This window comes from Clavispora lusitaniae (assembly GCF_014636115.1).
Source record: "Clavispora lusitaniae strain FDAARGOS_655 chromosome Unknown tig00000038_pilon, whole genome shotgun sequence".
Taxonomy (NCBI): domain Eukaryota; kingdom Fungi; phylum Ascomycota; class Pichiomycetes; order Serinales; family Metschnikowiaceae; genus Clavispora; species Clavispora lusitaniae.
The window spans coordinates 1,210,370-1,225,055 of record NW_027093976.1 but is presented as its reverse complement, the minus strand read 5'-3'; the positions used below and the strand labels follow the sequence as shown (position 1 = coordinate 1,225,055).

The 14,686-nt window shown below is 42.2% G+C and overlaps 9 protein-coding genes and 1 non-coding gene across 10 annotated transcripts; 2 read left to right on the top strand and 8 right to left on the bottom strand. All coding sequences in view use genetic code 12, as the record gives it.

Annotated features, from left to right (window-relative positions):
- Window positions 1–224: 224 nt before the first annotated feature.
- FOB63_001666 (NADHX epimerase) lies at window positions 225–944 on the top strand (the record flags this gene model as incomplete). Its single annotated transcript, XM_002618216.2, has 1 exon — window positions 225–944. The coding sequence occupies one exon, from the start codon at window positions 225–227 to the stop codon at window positions 942–944; it is 720 nt and encodes a 239-aa protein (XP_002618262.2).
- A 36-nt stretch (window positions 945–980) lies between these two features.
- On the bottom strand, window positions 981–2,246 carry FOB63_001665 (uncharacterized protein; the record flags this gene model as incomplete). Its single annotated transcript, XM_002618217.2, has 1 exon — window positions 981–2,246. One exon carries the CDS (start codon window positions 2,244–2,246, stop codon window positions 981–983), a length of 1,266 nt encoding a protein of 421 aa, XP_002618263.2.
- A 414-nt stretch (window positions 2,247–2,660) lies between these two features.
- FOB63_001664 (uncharacterized protein) lies at window positions 2,661–3,476 on the top strand (the record flags this gene model as incomplete). The annotated part of the gene is made up of 1 exon (XM_002618218.2): window positions 2,661–3,476. One exon carries the CDS (start codon window positions 2,661–2,663, stop codon window positions 3,474–3,476), a length of 816 nt encoding a protein of 271 aa, XP_002618264.1.
- Window positions 3,477–3,495: 19 nt separating this feature from the next.
- On the bottom strand, window positions 3,496–4,446 carry ABP140 (Abp140p; the record flags this gene model as incomplete). Its single annotated transcript, XM_002618219.2, has 1 exon — window positions 3,496–4,446. One exon carries the CDS (start codon window positions 4,444–4,446, stop codon window positions 3,496–3,498), a length of 951 nt encoding a protein of 316 aa, XP_002618265.1.
- Window positions 4,447–4,864: 418 nt separating this feature from the next.
- On the bottom strand, window positions 4,865–5,401 carry FOB63_001662 (TRAPP subunit; the record flags this gene model as incomplete). Its single annotated transcript, XM_002618220.1, has 1 exon — window positions 4,865–5,401. The coding sequence occupies one exon, from the start codon at window positions 5,399–5,401 to the stop codon at window positions 4,865–4,867; it is 537 nt and encodes a 178-aa protein (XP_002618266.1).
- Window positions 5,402–5,511: 110 nt separating this feature from the next.
- On the bottom strand, window positions 5,512–5,602 carry FOB63_005531. The gene has a single exon. It is a non-coding gene; the product is annotated as a tRNA-Arg (tRNA).
- Window positions 5,603–5,820: 218 nt separating this feature from the next.
- Window positions 5,821–9,402, bottom strand: FOB63_001661 (Reverse transcriptase (RNA-dependent DNA polymerase) family protein; the record flags this gene model as incomplete). The annotated part of the gene is made up of 1 exon (XM_066102182.1): window positions 5,821–9,402. The coding sequence occupies one exon, from the start codon at window positions 9,400–9,402 to the stop codon at window positions 5,821–5,823; it is 3,582 nt and encodes a 1,193-aa protein (XP_065958480.1).
- Window positions 9,403–9,533: 131 nt separating this feature from the next.
- FOB63_001660 (uncharacterized protein) lies at window positions 9,534–10,397 on the bottom strand (the record flags this gene model as incomplete). Its single annotated transcript, XM_066102181.1, has 1 exon — window positions 9,534–10,397. The coding sequence occupies one exon, from the start codon at window positions 10,395–10,397 to the stop codon at window positions 9,534–9,536; it is 864 nt and encodes a 287-aa protein (XP_065958479.1).
- A 427-nt stretch (window positions 10,398–10,824) lies between these two features.
- Window positions 10,825–12,084, bottom strand: FOB63_001659 (tRNA dimethylallyltransferase; the record flags this gene model as incomplete). The annotated part of the gene is made up of 1 exon (XM_002618221.2): window positions 10,825–12,084. The coding sequence occupies one exon, from the start codon at window positions 12,082–12,084 to the stop codon at window positions 10,825–10,827; it is 1,260 nt and encodes a 419-aa protein (XP_002618267.2).
- Window positions 12,085–12,349: 265 nt separating this feature from the next.
- Window positions 12,350–14,620, bottom strand: RIM20 (Rim20p; the record flags this gene model as incomplete). The annotated part of the gene is made up of 1 exon (XM_002618222.2): window positions 12,350–14,620. The coding sequence occupies one exon, from the start codon at window positions 14,618–14,620 to the stop codon at window positions 12,350–12,352; it is 2,271 nt and encodes a 756-aa protein (XP_002618268.2).
- Between the last annotated feature and the right edge of the window lie 66 nt (window positions 14,621–14,686).

Here is a 14,686-nt window from a genome sequence, read left to right as displayed (position 1 = left end):
AAACCTTTTTCTATTTTCATTTCATTTTCATTTTCATTTGCTTACTTCATGTTGCTTTCTTTATTTTTTGATCGCTCATAAGTGCGCTGAGTAACCCCACATAGCGTAGATTCTTGAATCTCGGTGTGCATACGAAAGGTCTTACGATTGCAAGTGTCTAGTTTGCTTTCAAGAACATCTTTGACTTACAAGTAACAATTCTTTCAAGAGATAAATCACCGAATATGTTTAAGACTCTCTCATCCAAAGCAGCAGCCCAGCTTGACCAAGAGCTCATGTCGACGGGAAGCTTCTCAATCGATCAGCTTATGGAGTTGGCCGGACTTGCCGTCGCTAAAAGCATTTACAAGCAGTACCCACCACAAAATTCCAAGTCTAAAGTATTAGTGCTTGTTGGACCAGGAAACAATGGCGGAGACGGCTTAGTTTGTGCACGCCACTTGAAATTGTGGAGATCATACGAGCCAGTAATCTTCTACCCCAAGAGACCTAAAAAGGATCTTTACATCAACTTGATGAAACAATTGAATGATTTGGGCGTTCAGGAAATCAGCACCTTGGAAGAGGTTAAGAGCTTGCTCCAAGGAAGTTCTGTGAGCGTGATAATTGACGCTCTCTTCGGCTTTTCATTCAAGCCACCAATACGTGAACCCTTTGACGATTTGATTTCATACTTACTGTCCCATTCAAGTGAAATAGCACCTGTTGTCTCGATTGATATACCTTCAGGATGGGATGTTGATGAAGGACCTCTTGATACTGACATCAAGGCTTCCATGTTAGTTAGCTTGACTGCTCCTAAGCCATGTGCGCTTAAGTTTGCGAAACAAGGCAAGCCTCATTACTTGGGCGGAAGATTTATCAACGACAATGTTGCGTCAAAATATGATATTGTTGATTTGATTGCGAAATACAAAGAGGATGAGCTTGTAGTTAAGCTTTGAGTTGGGAAATAGCCTACCTAATAAACTGGTACTTGTTTAGTGCGCACTAAAGAGTCTCTTTACCTTGAGAAGAGGGCCAGATGAGAAACGTCGCGAAGCATGACTTGGTGCAACTTCTGGCTTTCTTGGCTGATCCCACAAACTCTTTTCTAGGTAATGCGAATGACGCGACCGAGCTCCTATGGGGTGTATTCTGTCTTCTTCGGGTATCATGAAGCGGGACTTGTCATAATCAGCACACATATCAAGACTATAATCATAAGCACCATTGAGGGAAAGTACTCTTTGCCTTAAAGTAGCCGATGGGGGATAAAACACACTACTTGGGCGGTCAGAATGACCTGGTTTTGGGCAAACCGGTAGTTCTGGAACAGACGTTTTGTCTTTGGTAGCAAATTCTTGTGCAACTTCCACTTTTCTAGCAATAGAATTTGCCTCAGCTGAAGATTCCTTTGGAACAGAGGGAATTTCATTAGCATGGTCTTTTGAGCTGGAATCACTTTTAATAGGCGCATTATATGCTGAGTGTTTCTCATCATCGAAAAGACTATCGTATTGGGAAAAGTCTTCAACCGAATCATATGCATGTAAGACCTCCTCAAACACATCATTGAGTGCATTCGACGAAGCTTCTGATGGAGAAACCGACGAGTAAACCGATGAAGCTGATGACTGACTTGAATCTTTCAAGTAGAGACTCAATATCTGGTCGCATGCACTAGGGTTCATCAATCTCAGATCATCAAGGGGACTGACTCGTCTGCAACCAGAAGCTGTTGATGCAAGTGATGGGGCAGAAATGTTAAACGAGGAGTCAAAAATGGTGACGCTAGAGCTATTTGGAGCAGCCTTTTCAACTGGCGGCTCCCGATATGACAGTTTCGTACCGTTAGAACTCAGGTGGCTGTGGAGACTCAAGTGCAGAGAAGAGTCTGATGCTGCGCTGGTAGATTCAGCACACGAGCTGCGGTGAAGAGACGGAACCATGCTCAGAACTTGGGCACCCATGGCGGTACTGTTTGACCCACTAGCTGAAAATGTGGTTGTCAGACCCATGGCACCTTTTGACTGCAAAAATGCAGGTGAGCTAATCAGCCTGCGACCTTCACTCCTACGAAAACGTCTGGTTTTCATGTTGATTGCAGGTAAAGAGGGTAAATCTTCAACATTGTGGGTGCTGGGCAGAAAGGCCCGAATGGCAGAAGCAATATCGAGATCCAATCTTTCTGCGGGTCGGACTGGAGGTTGGAGATCGATGTATGATTTGCGCACTTTGGGTAAAGGTTGGGAATGTGGAGCCATGGTGGAAGAAAACAGAAAATAAACCGATATAGAAGAAGCCACCGAAAGACGGGAAAAGTGGGTTACTAACCAATTGTCGGGAATGCTTAGTCTTTATTGATTCTTTCATACAAATTATTTTTCATACTTGGATCAAGGTAGATGCGGAGATGCTGGTGCGCGCGCCAGATGGGGAAATACGACAAGCGAAAGTATGCGGGTGATGCATACATTGTCAAGCTGCTTCTCTTTTGGTCACACATCAAGGCAACTCATGCAAGTGGAGATCCGTCACTTGCATCAGATGTGGCTAATAATAGTTATCCTGGTTCGCTAAGTGAAATCGGATTCCGATCCCCAGCCCTTGGTGTATCATATGCAGGTCGCTGGCCTAGACACCTCTCCAACTCAGTCTGAGACTGATCTCCTTAAACCATGGACATAGTCAAAGATAAGGTGTGGAATGGTGCCGTAAACATCCGAGTGGAATTTAATGGTTCACACTATTTACTACTGGCGTACAGGCTCGCATACTTCCCGCTTTTCTATTCCGAAATCTCCGCATTCTTCTCTGATCTCACTGGAAATGATATCACAGCTGCTCCTGTGTGGTTGGAGTACGAAGACGTGCCTTTAAAATGGAATCTTCCTATTGGCGTTCTTTATGACTTGTTCTTTCTCCCCGGTCATAAGGAACCGCGTGGCCCCTGGGTTTTAGAACTCAAAACGCAGACCGTCAATTTGAAGTATCCAGATGACTCAATCATCCCATTTAGGATCAGCCAAGGTTTACCAACCTACGAAAAAACTTTGAGCCAAACTATATTACACAGTCTTAAACAGTCTTGTTATGCCATCAATGGGAACTCGCGTGCCATGATCAATCTCAGTGAAGACGATACGAAGGCATTGTGGAACTCCATACAAACCCATGATTATAGCATTTACCACAATGTTGTGGCTAAAATCACTCGCGGTTCTCCGTTTCAAAAAATCCCCATCAGGGTATACGTAGCTGGTTCTAGCACTTTGATTCAGGTGCCCATTACAGTATCAGAGGATGGCCACCCGAGAACTCTAGGATCTGCCCTAATGTCTTGTTTGCCGAGTGCTTTCGTGAAGACTTCGATTGGGGTTGCCTACATTCATGGTATTAATGTGGATTTGTTGTTCGACCAGCCAATTCTTGACGTATGGCAAACATTCCGTCACTTAGATAATTTCTTGTACATCGTCGTCCTCGTTTCTTGATCCTTATTGCATGATAATTTTATGGCTTGCGGAAAGCTGCTTGAAGCCAGATTCTATACATTTTGAGCTGTTTCTTTCTGTTCACAAGCAAACGTCTATCTGTGCCAATTCTCTCTTCCTCGAATGGCCCGTTGGTGCAAAATATTTCTCTCAACTCTTCTTCGGTGAAAAAGTACACCCTAGTACCATCACCACGAATGTAAAAGTTGTCGTCGAGCAAACGGCCCTTTTTGAATCTCACTTGTGCCAAATCATAACGACCATAGTCCCTGAATAGAATCTCTCCTCCCGGTTTTAGAACCTTTTGTAAATTGTTAACGGCATGTTTCCATTGATCTGGGTGCAAAGCGGAAAACACAAAAACCATGATGACAATGTCCACAGAATTTTCCTCCAAATCTTCTGGAAGAGTTCCCTCTGGGTTGGCTAAATCCCAAACTGAGGAATATGCGATCCCCTTTTCGTGGTGTTCATTAAAGGCTTCATTATTCTTGACTAAATCAACTGCAACTTTTGAATAGTCACACCCGACAATCTTCAATCCAGGATTCTTGTTCTGGTTCAAAATAGGATAGAATGTGTTGCCTGCACCACATCCAACTTCCAAGATGGTAACCGGCTTATTGTAATCTTCTCCAGTGACTTTGTATAACGATGGAAATTCAATCTGGAGCCACTTTCTATCTTTGAAAAAATTCTCTCTATTGTTCTTGTAAAAGATATCCCAGTATTTTGCTGGATTAGAATTATACAATTTTTTGTCGAAGTCCTTCACAGGCAGGTCGTATTGTTTTGATATAAGCTCTTGGGCTTGTTGAATTTGTTCCTCCCCCCACTCAACATGATCCCATGCATTGTGATCAAAAACATTCTTTTCTTCGGTAAGATACCGCTGACCAAATGTGAAAGGCGAATCCTTTCCGATTCTAGTATCCAAGGGAGGCTTTGTCTCTTTTTCGGGGACAGACATGTAGTTAGATAATGAAAAATTTGGAGATGAGGTGTGCACACTCTTACACAATCTACTCAAGATGGCCAACACCAACTATTGTTGTAGGTCGAAGACAAAGATTAGAAATTTTCAAAGGCAAAGTTGTAATCAAGGGTCTTTATTATTTGATGAAAAATAAAAAACCATCAATTCTATTTTTTTTTTTCGATTCTTTTGGCTGACACTCTACGACTTACCTAATGCTTGCTATATCATTGTAACTATCACCATCGTCTTCTCAAAGTTGCAGATATTATAGTATACTTAACATGGATTATGGTATCATGTTAACCTTTCTGTCTAGAATTTTCGATCGTCTTCAAAGCAAAACGAAGCGCATTGATTTAATGAGACGGATACTCTCGAATCGCTTCATCTTCTGCTTCATGCCTTATCCTTATGCCTTATCTTTAGCCAAAGCCTTCACTTTGCTATCAAACATTGTACTCTTTATTGGCATGTCCAATGAGTAAAATGGGTCCTTCATCACGTAATCGCAGTAAAAGGTATAAAACTGCCTGAAATAATCACTAACAATGTCGTACTGTTTCCGTAAGTCACTCTGACCCGGTCCTGAAGACACAGTTGGCTTTATTGGAGCTGGGCTTGTGACAATGATAAACTTTATTCCCGTCAATGTCTGAAAAACATATAGGCTAAAGTGATCTGTCTCAATAGTTTGTAAGCCCAGACGATTAGAGTTTGGTAGTCGAGATTTCCCTGTACTGATTATGGAAGAGTTCACGTTAGTCTCCTCTCCGGTAAAATTCGAGCCCGTTGGACATAATCGAGTAGCAATGGCATGGACCCCATGTAAGGTTCCAGCTAGTACTAAATAATCATTTGCTGAAAGTTTTGAAAGCCCTGGATTTAGATCATTTTGATAGATCAACCCGCCAGCCTTGTTTAGTATATATATGCTGTAAATGATCATTGCATGTAAGGGTTAGAAAGGGGCTTGAATTGGAGTTCAGAAGCTATCAAAATCACTCGCGATTGTCAAGAAACAAAAATGATAATGCGACTTGTTTTGAGAAAAAAAAGCTTCCCCACCAGGAGTCGAACCTGGAATCTTCTGGTTCCAGAAGTGGTTACTAATCGTAGCCAGACGCCTTGACCATTGGGCCATGAGGAACGAAGCCTTACATGTGTAAGGACAGTTTTGGTATGATCTTAATAATAAAATATAAGATACTGAGGGGAGTAAGAATTACGGATTCAATAAAGATACTTCGTAACTTGTTAACTATCCTAACTTATGTTAATCTTACTTGGACTTCCCCCCAGGGTATAACCCCGAGTTTTATATCTCGTGATCGCGCGCGTCTCCTGACCGCACGTCATATGATCCATTCAATGTCTTGCACGTGACCTGATTCTCTCTCCTAACATTCTCCCCCTCCTAGATCTCGGTCGTCCTCGATCGATAGCAGATTCATGGATTGATGGAAGCCTGCGCGTAGGCATTGTTGTTGGCGGAGGTGTTGGGCCTCTGTCCGGAGGTGTATCCCAACTGAGTTCAGAATGAAACTGTTTGTCTAGTTCTTTCATGTGATTGTACGCTTGTTCGAGTTGACAGCGTTTCTCACGGGCTATCTTTCGATAGGCAGCAATATGAACTTTGGTGGTCAAGACAGGATCACAGTGTTTCCAGCGTACGTGTATGAAGATTCCCAAATCGTCGACTTTAGTAATTTCAGTGATGTCGTTGATTCGTTGATCTAAATCAAGTGGTGAGTATGGCGGTATGTGCAAAACATCGTGGTCTCGTTCGAGGAATGGTTTAAGATTTTCGACGTTAATGACTGGGTGCGTTGGCATATCAGGTGGGAGCCTGATTTCGTACGCGTTGTCGTTGATACGTCGTTCCACCGTAAACGGTCCAACGTAAGGGTGTAACCATTTGGTTTGAGAGTCCAGACGAAATAGATGTTTGCGTTTGATAGCCACTAGCTCACCAGGGTGTAAGATCAATTCACGTCGGTGGCGATTTTCATGTCTTTCCATGCTGTCTTGGGCCTGTGCCATATTCTCTCGAATTTGGTAAAGTACAGTGGTATGTGATCGTAGAACGTCTTTAGCATTTAAGGTTATGGTTTCGTCGAGCGAAACGTCGTCATCAGACGGAAGTTTGAAGTGAACACGAGGGTGAAATCCGTAGTTAGCGAAAAAAGGTGTAGTACCAATGGTTGTTTGATATGACCCATTGATTGCGAACTCGGCAATAGGTAATAGTTCTTCCCAGTTGAGGTCACTGTGCGTGAGTCGTAGGGCGCGAATTTGTTGTTCTACCACTCGGTTCATTCTTTCCGTCTGTCCATCCGTTTGTGGGTGGTTGACAGTAGACATTCGTCTGTCGATCCCTAGGAAGTGTGAGAAGACACTCCACATGTGACTGGTAAAGGTCGGATCTCGATCAGATGTTATTGCTTCTGGTATTCCGTGTAATCGGACAACCTCTTTCATAAATATATTGAAAAGTGCTTTAGTATTGAGTTCTAACGGGGTCGGAATAAGGTGTACCATTTTGGTAAGGCGGTCGACGACCACTAAGACCTTTTCATTTCCGTTCTTTAACTTTTCCATACCTGTGATATAGTCCATTGATATTTCTGTCCATCGCTGTTGCGGGACGGGCATTGGCATGATTAAGCCGTATGGAGATTGTGTGGCAGTTTTCGTTAGTTGACAGACTTCGCATGTTCTCGCGTAAGCTTTACAGTCTTTGAGCATGTTGGCCCAGTAATATTGTCTGCTCAAGGTCTCACACATCTTTAATGCCCCGGGGTGATTGTTCAAATCCGCGTCGTGTGCTTGTCGTAATAGGAGGCGACGCACAACCCCGATCGGAACGCATAGTCGTGGATTGTCGTGCGTGGAGATGGCGTAGCGTAAAAGGCCATCGCATGCGGTGTACTTGCGAAGTTTGTTTTGTATTTTTAATTGTGGGTCAATAGGTTGCTTTTCGATTAAGATTTTGTAGACATCGACGAACTGGTGATCGTTGATGTATTCTTCCTTCATGACCTCCAAATTCAACACGTCAGGTTCTTCTAGTAAGCCGATTCGATTTACCGTATGAATGGTTTGAGGTTGGCGACTAAGAGCGTCAGCGACCACATTTTTGGGTCCTGGAATGTATTTGATTTCAAAGTCGAACCGTGCGAAGAATTCTAACCAACGTAAAATACGTGGATTCTGATGGGGTGTCGTGCGAATATAATTCAAGGACTGGTGGTCAGAGTATACGATGAAGTTTGTCCCACTTAAGTAGTGTTGCCATTTCTTAAGGGCGTAGTGAATTGCTAAGCATTCCTTTTCGCGTACCGGGTAATTTAATTGCGCTCCACTGAGTTTCTTTGACTCGTATGCAACGACTCCAAGAAGTTTGTGATGTTTATCCGTTTGTTGTAGGACGGCACCGATGCAGCGATCACTTGCATCAGTGTAAACGACATACTTCTGCTTTGGATCTGGTAATATTAATATAGGAGCAGAAACTAATCTGTCCTTGAGCTCGTTAAACAGTCTTGTCTGTTCTTCAGTCCATTTAGTTTTTTCAGCGGTGTAGTCGTATAGACTAGCTGCGATATGAGCGTATTTCTCAATGAAACGACGATAATATGTCGTCAATCCCAAGAAGCTTAATGCCTCCTTTTTTGATTTCGGGATTGGCCAAGTTCTTATGGCTTTTATCTTGTCTTCGTTCGGGGAAATTCCTTCCGAACTGATCACATGTCCAAGGAAATTCAACCTTGTTTGGAAGAAGTAACACTTCCTTCTTTTAGCGATGAGATTGTTTGCTCGGAGGATTTTAAATACCTCTTCTAAATCGCGCTTGTGATCCTTCTGCGTTTTCGAGAAAACGAGGATGTCGTCTAGATAGACAACCACGGTCTTGTTGAGAATCTTGTGAAATATTTCATTCATAAGTCTTTGGAACGTAGCCGGAGCATTCGTTAGACCGAAAGGCATTACTCTCCACGCGTACTGACCGTAAGGCGTTACGAACGCAGTTTTGTCGTAATCCTCTTCCGCGATTGCCACTTGGTGGTACCCAGAGTGAAGATCAAGGGAGCTGAAGACTTTCGCACCTTGAATGGTATCAAAGATATCATCAATTAAGGGTAGCGGAAATCGTTCTTTAATGGTGATCAAGTTCAATGCACGATAGTCCACGCACAAGCGTTTGGTACCATCTTTCTTGTGCACGAAGATCACGGGTGCTCCATAAGGGGAACCATACGGGATTACTCGTCCATCTTTCAATAGAGTCTCAATCTGCGTAGATAGTTCCTGTTTGTCTTTGTGTGACAATCTGTACGGAGGTCGGTGCGGCGGGGTAGAACCTTGGACGAGAGTAATTCGATGCTTTACCTTCCTATCAGGAGGTAGACCTGCGGGTAACGCGTCCGTTACAACGTCATCAAAACGTTTTAGGTCGAAATCAACAGGGACTATGCCTGGATGTGCATCCTCGTCGTACTCAATCCTTTGCACAAGGAGAGTCAGTATAACATTATTATGTTTTTTACATTCTCTTTCGAGTTCTGCGAGACTAATGTCTTCGTACTTCGTGTCGTTCTCGATCACGGTTTGATTTGGCCGGAGTTGCATCAGCGGATGTATAAGTCCGAGTCGCCGGTGATGGTCGATGATGAACGGGCGTCCTAATAGGATCTTATCATGAAGGTTTGGATAAACCACGAAGGGTCTGTACTCAATGTAACCATTCATTTCTAGTTTAAGGGTAACCTTGTGTGTTACCAGGTCGACTTCGCCTTTCTTAGCGAAGGTAAGTGTGCTAGGCTTAGCAAGTGCTTGTAATTCTGCCTTTAGTTCGATCGCCGTGTCGAGGTCGATGAAATCAAGGGGTGAGCCTGAATCGACGAGAACTCCGGGAAATGATTTATCATTCACGGTTACAGGGATCATGAAATCATCTAATGTGCCATATTTTATGGGCAAATCGGGAGCCTGCGAAAGGTCTATTGTTTTGTTCTTCTTTCGTTCTTGTTGCTCAACCGCTATTCGTTGAACTCTTAAGTTGTCGCTGAAACGATCGTTCACATAGCTTCCTTCCAGCTTTGGTCTTTTTTTGGCTGTTCTTTGTCAGCATCTTGGTTCAGATAATCCTTATTGGAACTTCTTTTGTAGTGAGAGAAGCGGTAACCTTGCTTTCTTTTAAAAGGTTTTGATTGGGTGGTGTTACTTTCCTTGTTCGTCGGGTAACGTTTCTCCCTGAATCTCTTACGTCCTCTATCCGCGGTTGACGCATCCTTGTTTCCTTCTTTGATTTGGAACAACTGGTGTGGTTTGACCACAGAGCGGTTTAACCTTTCGATAGGGATCTTGTACCGCTTCGCTAAGATTTCAGCTTGAGCGACCAACTCGCTGACCGTCGCTGGTCGAGGGTCAAGGTTCCTCAAAAGGCCTTGGAGCTGAGTATCTCTGATTGCTTCAATGAAAGCATACTGGTACAAATCGTCGATTGTCAAAGTCTGATCCTTTCCGTAGAGTTGGTTCCTTCTTCTTCTCCATTGGTCACAATAGTGTTGCCACGTACCTGCAGGAATATCCTGAAGCGTGTCATTCATAATTGAGAATGGAGAACGCGAACGTTTCTCTATTCCATTGCTTTTAAGGAGCCATTCGGCGAAAGACCCTAACTCAAACGTGTTCAGGTTTCGGTACGTCCGAAATGCTTCTTGAAGTTCTTCTTCGCAATGGTTATCTACCAATTCGATAATTTCTTCATTAGTCAACTTCTTTGTTGTTGAAATCTCTTTGATGATGTCGATCCAAGTTTGAAACAACTTCGCTACCTCTGGAGTGTTGTAGGTCAACATGGGGATCCTCTTCTCAGGGATCTTTCTGTTTCCAGTGGTAACAGGTTGTTGAATGTCGGGGGTGACCGTAGTGGATGACATGATTGACTGATGATGGATTCCTCTAGAATCGTTGTTGCGGCGCTACCAATTGTAAGGACAGTTTTGGTATGATCTTAATAATAAAATATAAGATACTGAGGGGAGTAAGAATTACGGATTCAATAAAGATACTTCGTAACTTGTTAACTATCCTAACTTATGTTAATCTTACTTGGACTTCCCCCCAGGGTATAACCCCGAGTTTTATATCTCGTGATCGCGCGCGTCTCCTGACCGCACGTCATATGATCCATTCAATGTCTTGCACGTGACCTGATTCTCTCTCCTAACAACATGATTTTCGTGTATGAAAACTATATTATTCTGTTAACATAACTAACCGTTTATGTCAAATGAGCGTGAGGATGACGAGTTTGTGGTGATCTGTATTCATCTACAACTATGTACATGTTATATATGTGCAGCATCAGGATGATGCTTCCTGATCGCATGCAATGTCATCCTTAGGCTTTTTGTACTTTGCTATTAGTTCTTCATGAGCTCTCTTCTTCTCATTGTAGTTCAACTTCTTCTTATGACGCCTGCTTTTAACATGTATTTTCCAATTTTCTTCCCCTACTGCGACAAACGGTTTGCCGTCCGCATCAACACAAACAGGGCACTCCATGTGCTTCCAATTAGACGCAGAATTCACCGTTTTGTTGCTATTAAATTTCTCATAGAAATCAGGCGTTGGTATCAACTCTTTGAGGTTCTCCGTAGCTTGTGGTTCCGATACACCTAAGGGTCCATTGGTAATGAATTGTTCGGCGATCTTTACTCCTCTCTCTCCAACATATGAGTTCCAGTTGTCAAGATTAGATGCGTCGAGAAGATACATTTTGCCTCCATACTTGAAACCAAAGCGAGACTCTTTATTGAGTTCCACACCCAATAATTTTTTTATCCATTTAACTTGGTACTTGGCATATTGTCGCGTTCTTATTTTCATTCGTTCCACACCTTCATTAAATAGTTTTTCTTCGGATCGACCATTCTCTAGCCAAGGCAAGAACTCCTTAAACCCAATGACTTGCCAGATTCCTCTGGTACAATCAGGTCTAGGGTCTTGTTTTTGATAATACGATTCCATTTCTTTGATTTCATCGAGGGCACCCGTAGCCATCATCATGTCTACTCTTTTATCAAGACGTTCTTTCAAGATTTCTGGGTCGCAATACAACCAGAAGAGTAGAGTATTGTATTTCAAGGATGAGTCCTCAAGTTCGTCGAGTTTTTGCTCTCGGTACAATTCACTTGGTTTCATGCCTGACGTGAGGTAGATTTCAAGTGCACGCCGGAGTTTCCTTTTGTCCTGAGGGTGGAACTTTTTACTTATGATAGGGTCAACCTCGCACAACCTATTGAAAATTGGCTCGACCGGACCGTCGAGTAGATCTTCTTCTTCTTTCGTAAGTTTCCTTAGCGCCTTTGGATCTTCCTTCTCCCCAACTGTTTTATTTCTGAATAGCAAACTTTGTAAATAATAATGAGTACCACCAATGATTATTGGAACCTTGCCTTTAGCATGTATATTATCAATAGCAGCGTTGGCTTCTTGTGTATATCTGTGTATGAAATAATCTTCGTTCCACTTAACATGATTCATAACATGATGTGTTACTCCTTGTCTTTCAGAAATAGGATGTTTGTTGGTTATAATCGGCAAGCCTTCGTACACTTGCATGGAATCTGCGTTGATAACTTCTCCATTGATGGCCTTAGCCAATTCGATACTAAACTATTTGCGTTAGAAAATATGCTTGATTCAAATACCAGAAGAAACATACTTGCGACTTCCCGACACCGGTGGTTCCTACGATGGTGATGACGTTCTTTTTCGGTTGAGTCATGATGTAATTTTTCATATACCGTAAATATCGTAGGATCATCGAGTGTGAAATAAACCTATTCAAAAATGTCGCGCACTTATAATGTGCACCACAATTATTTCAATCTCTTCGTAATGTTCTAGTGGCTTTTTGGGCCTGAGGCAAGTGCATAGGAGTATTTCCAGATACCATACTCTGTTCTATATTGGATAATTTCTCCTGATTGCGGATACTGATTTCGAGTTCGCGAGCTTCTTCCCTCCTCGAATATAGAAAATCTTCCGTTTCTCGGAGGACAATATTTCCTCTATCCATAAAATCAGTGTAAAATTTCGAAGCATCATTTAAGTTCGAAATCAACTCCAAGAATTGTGTGTATGCAAATTCAAAATCCTGTAAGGCATCGTGCCTCAACTTCTGAGAATGGTCATAACTTATTGATTTCGCCTCCAGAAATTTAACATTGGCTATATGGATTTCTTCTTCCAATTCCATCTGCTTTCTCTTCAGTTTCTCCACGTACTCTAGGTCACTGCTAAAGTACTTTAAATGTTGTTCGTAAAGAAATTCAAATTTAGTCGCGTCAATTACTCCTTCGGGGTCCTGGAACTTACCAGGGTTCCTCTTGAAATCATTCAAAATAACTGGTAATATTGCGTGTTCTCTTGATTTTATTTCAATGCTTGACAAGAATCTATGCCTGTTCGCCTCCATCTTTTCCACATCAACGAGCAATTGCCTTAATTCTGACAATAGCTTACCAACGGAGGGATCAACTTTTACATGCGTCGAGCATGGAATGCTGCGTTTAAGCAGCTCATACCCTTCGCAGTAAACCTTTAGTTTATCTTGAATAGAGAAATACCTTTGACCGATTAGGTTATCACTTTGTTTTCCCTGCTCAAGATAACCCTTCATTCTATCGATTCTAGAATATAGTGCCGATGACACAACATCTGAAGATGGCCGGTTCCAGCGGGTAGATCCTTCCCTATGCCTTAGCAAATCATCTTCGTATTTTTCCATGCGAAGTCGTTCCTCACAAGATACAACCAACTCAATACAGTTTTGCCTTAGTTTTGAAATTTCGTCCATCGACAGTTCAATGAACTCTATTCCACCATAAGAGGATATTTCTTGCGCATGATGAACAATTGAGTCTGGCAAATTCTCTGGTTTTTGAATGGTATCAATTGAAGCAGGCAAGTCCCGCTCTGTCAAAAATGTATTGAGTAATTGAGAAAGTGCATGTACGGGCTTTTGAAACTTGTCAATGATGAACTGGTCTTGTCTCTCTCTAAAAGCCTGTGCAACTTGAATGACGCGAAAAGGTAATAAGGTCTTGAAAACTTCTTTGCAAGTTTCGGGCCTGCTTTTCAAAAATGTAGGTGTCTCAATGCTAACCATAGACACCCCTAGAATTTCTGGTAGTTCGTTATAATGTGGAACTGGTTTCAAATAAACCAAATCATTGTCTTTTTCAGCAGAGCGATAACTGGTGTTGACTGCATCCATTAAACCTACTAAGTCTTCAACGACATTCTGATTAACATATCGCTTGAATTGTATTGCTTTTGTGCAACATTCGGAGGCATGCTTCAAGTGGGCCACTTGCACTCCATACTCAAAATTGTCTTGTGCCACAATAGCCATTCTGTAGTGAGACGCTGCTTGAAAATGATGTATTTTCACCTTGAAATGATTGATCCAGTCTAAAATTATGTGATCGGAGTTTTCGGCGTATTTCAACGCTACTTGGTATAATTCAGACACTTTTATGGAGAGACGAGCAATCACTGAGTTTTTCATAGTTGCGTTGGATATTGCTTTCAGCCAAACTACCTCCTGTGCCTCTGCTACCATAAGTGATCTCAAGCATAGAAGAGTGTTATCATCGAGGAACTTCAAATCCGACTGCTCATTTACAAGAACATCAAAACAACCAGCAGCAAGCTTGAAGTATGAGCATGCTTGTTTCAATCCATCATCTGTAAAGGAATTTTCATTACATGCTTTCTGAGAAAAAAGACATCCCATCTGATAAATCAATTGCGACTGTTCTTTATTCCAACCAGTGGCTGGGCACTGTCTTGGTTTATATCCTAGCGTATCATACCACGTAAATGTAACACAGTTCTCAGGGAATTTGACTAATATATCTTTGACGAGGTAGTAATACTCCTCCAAGCGGTTTTGTAACCATTCAAAAGGGCTATCTTCTGATTTTGATGCATGAGCAATGGAATTCTGGAGAAGCTGAACACGTTCAAGATCGTCTTTGAAAGATGAAACAGGTTGGAAAAAATCTTTCCTTATAATATCAGCAAGACTATCCTTGATTGGGGCTTCATTGACTAATCGATATTTAATGCACAATAGGTTCGGAAACATATTAATGAGTGAAGCTTTAGAGATCTGATCAGTAAGTGATGCAGGACCATGTTATACAGTTTACCG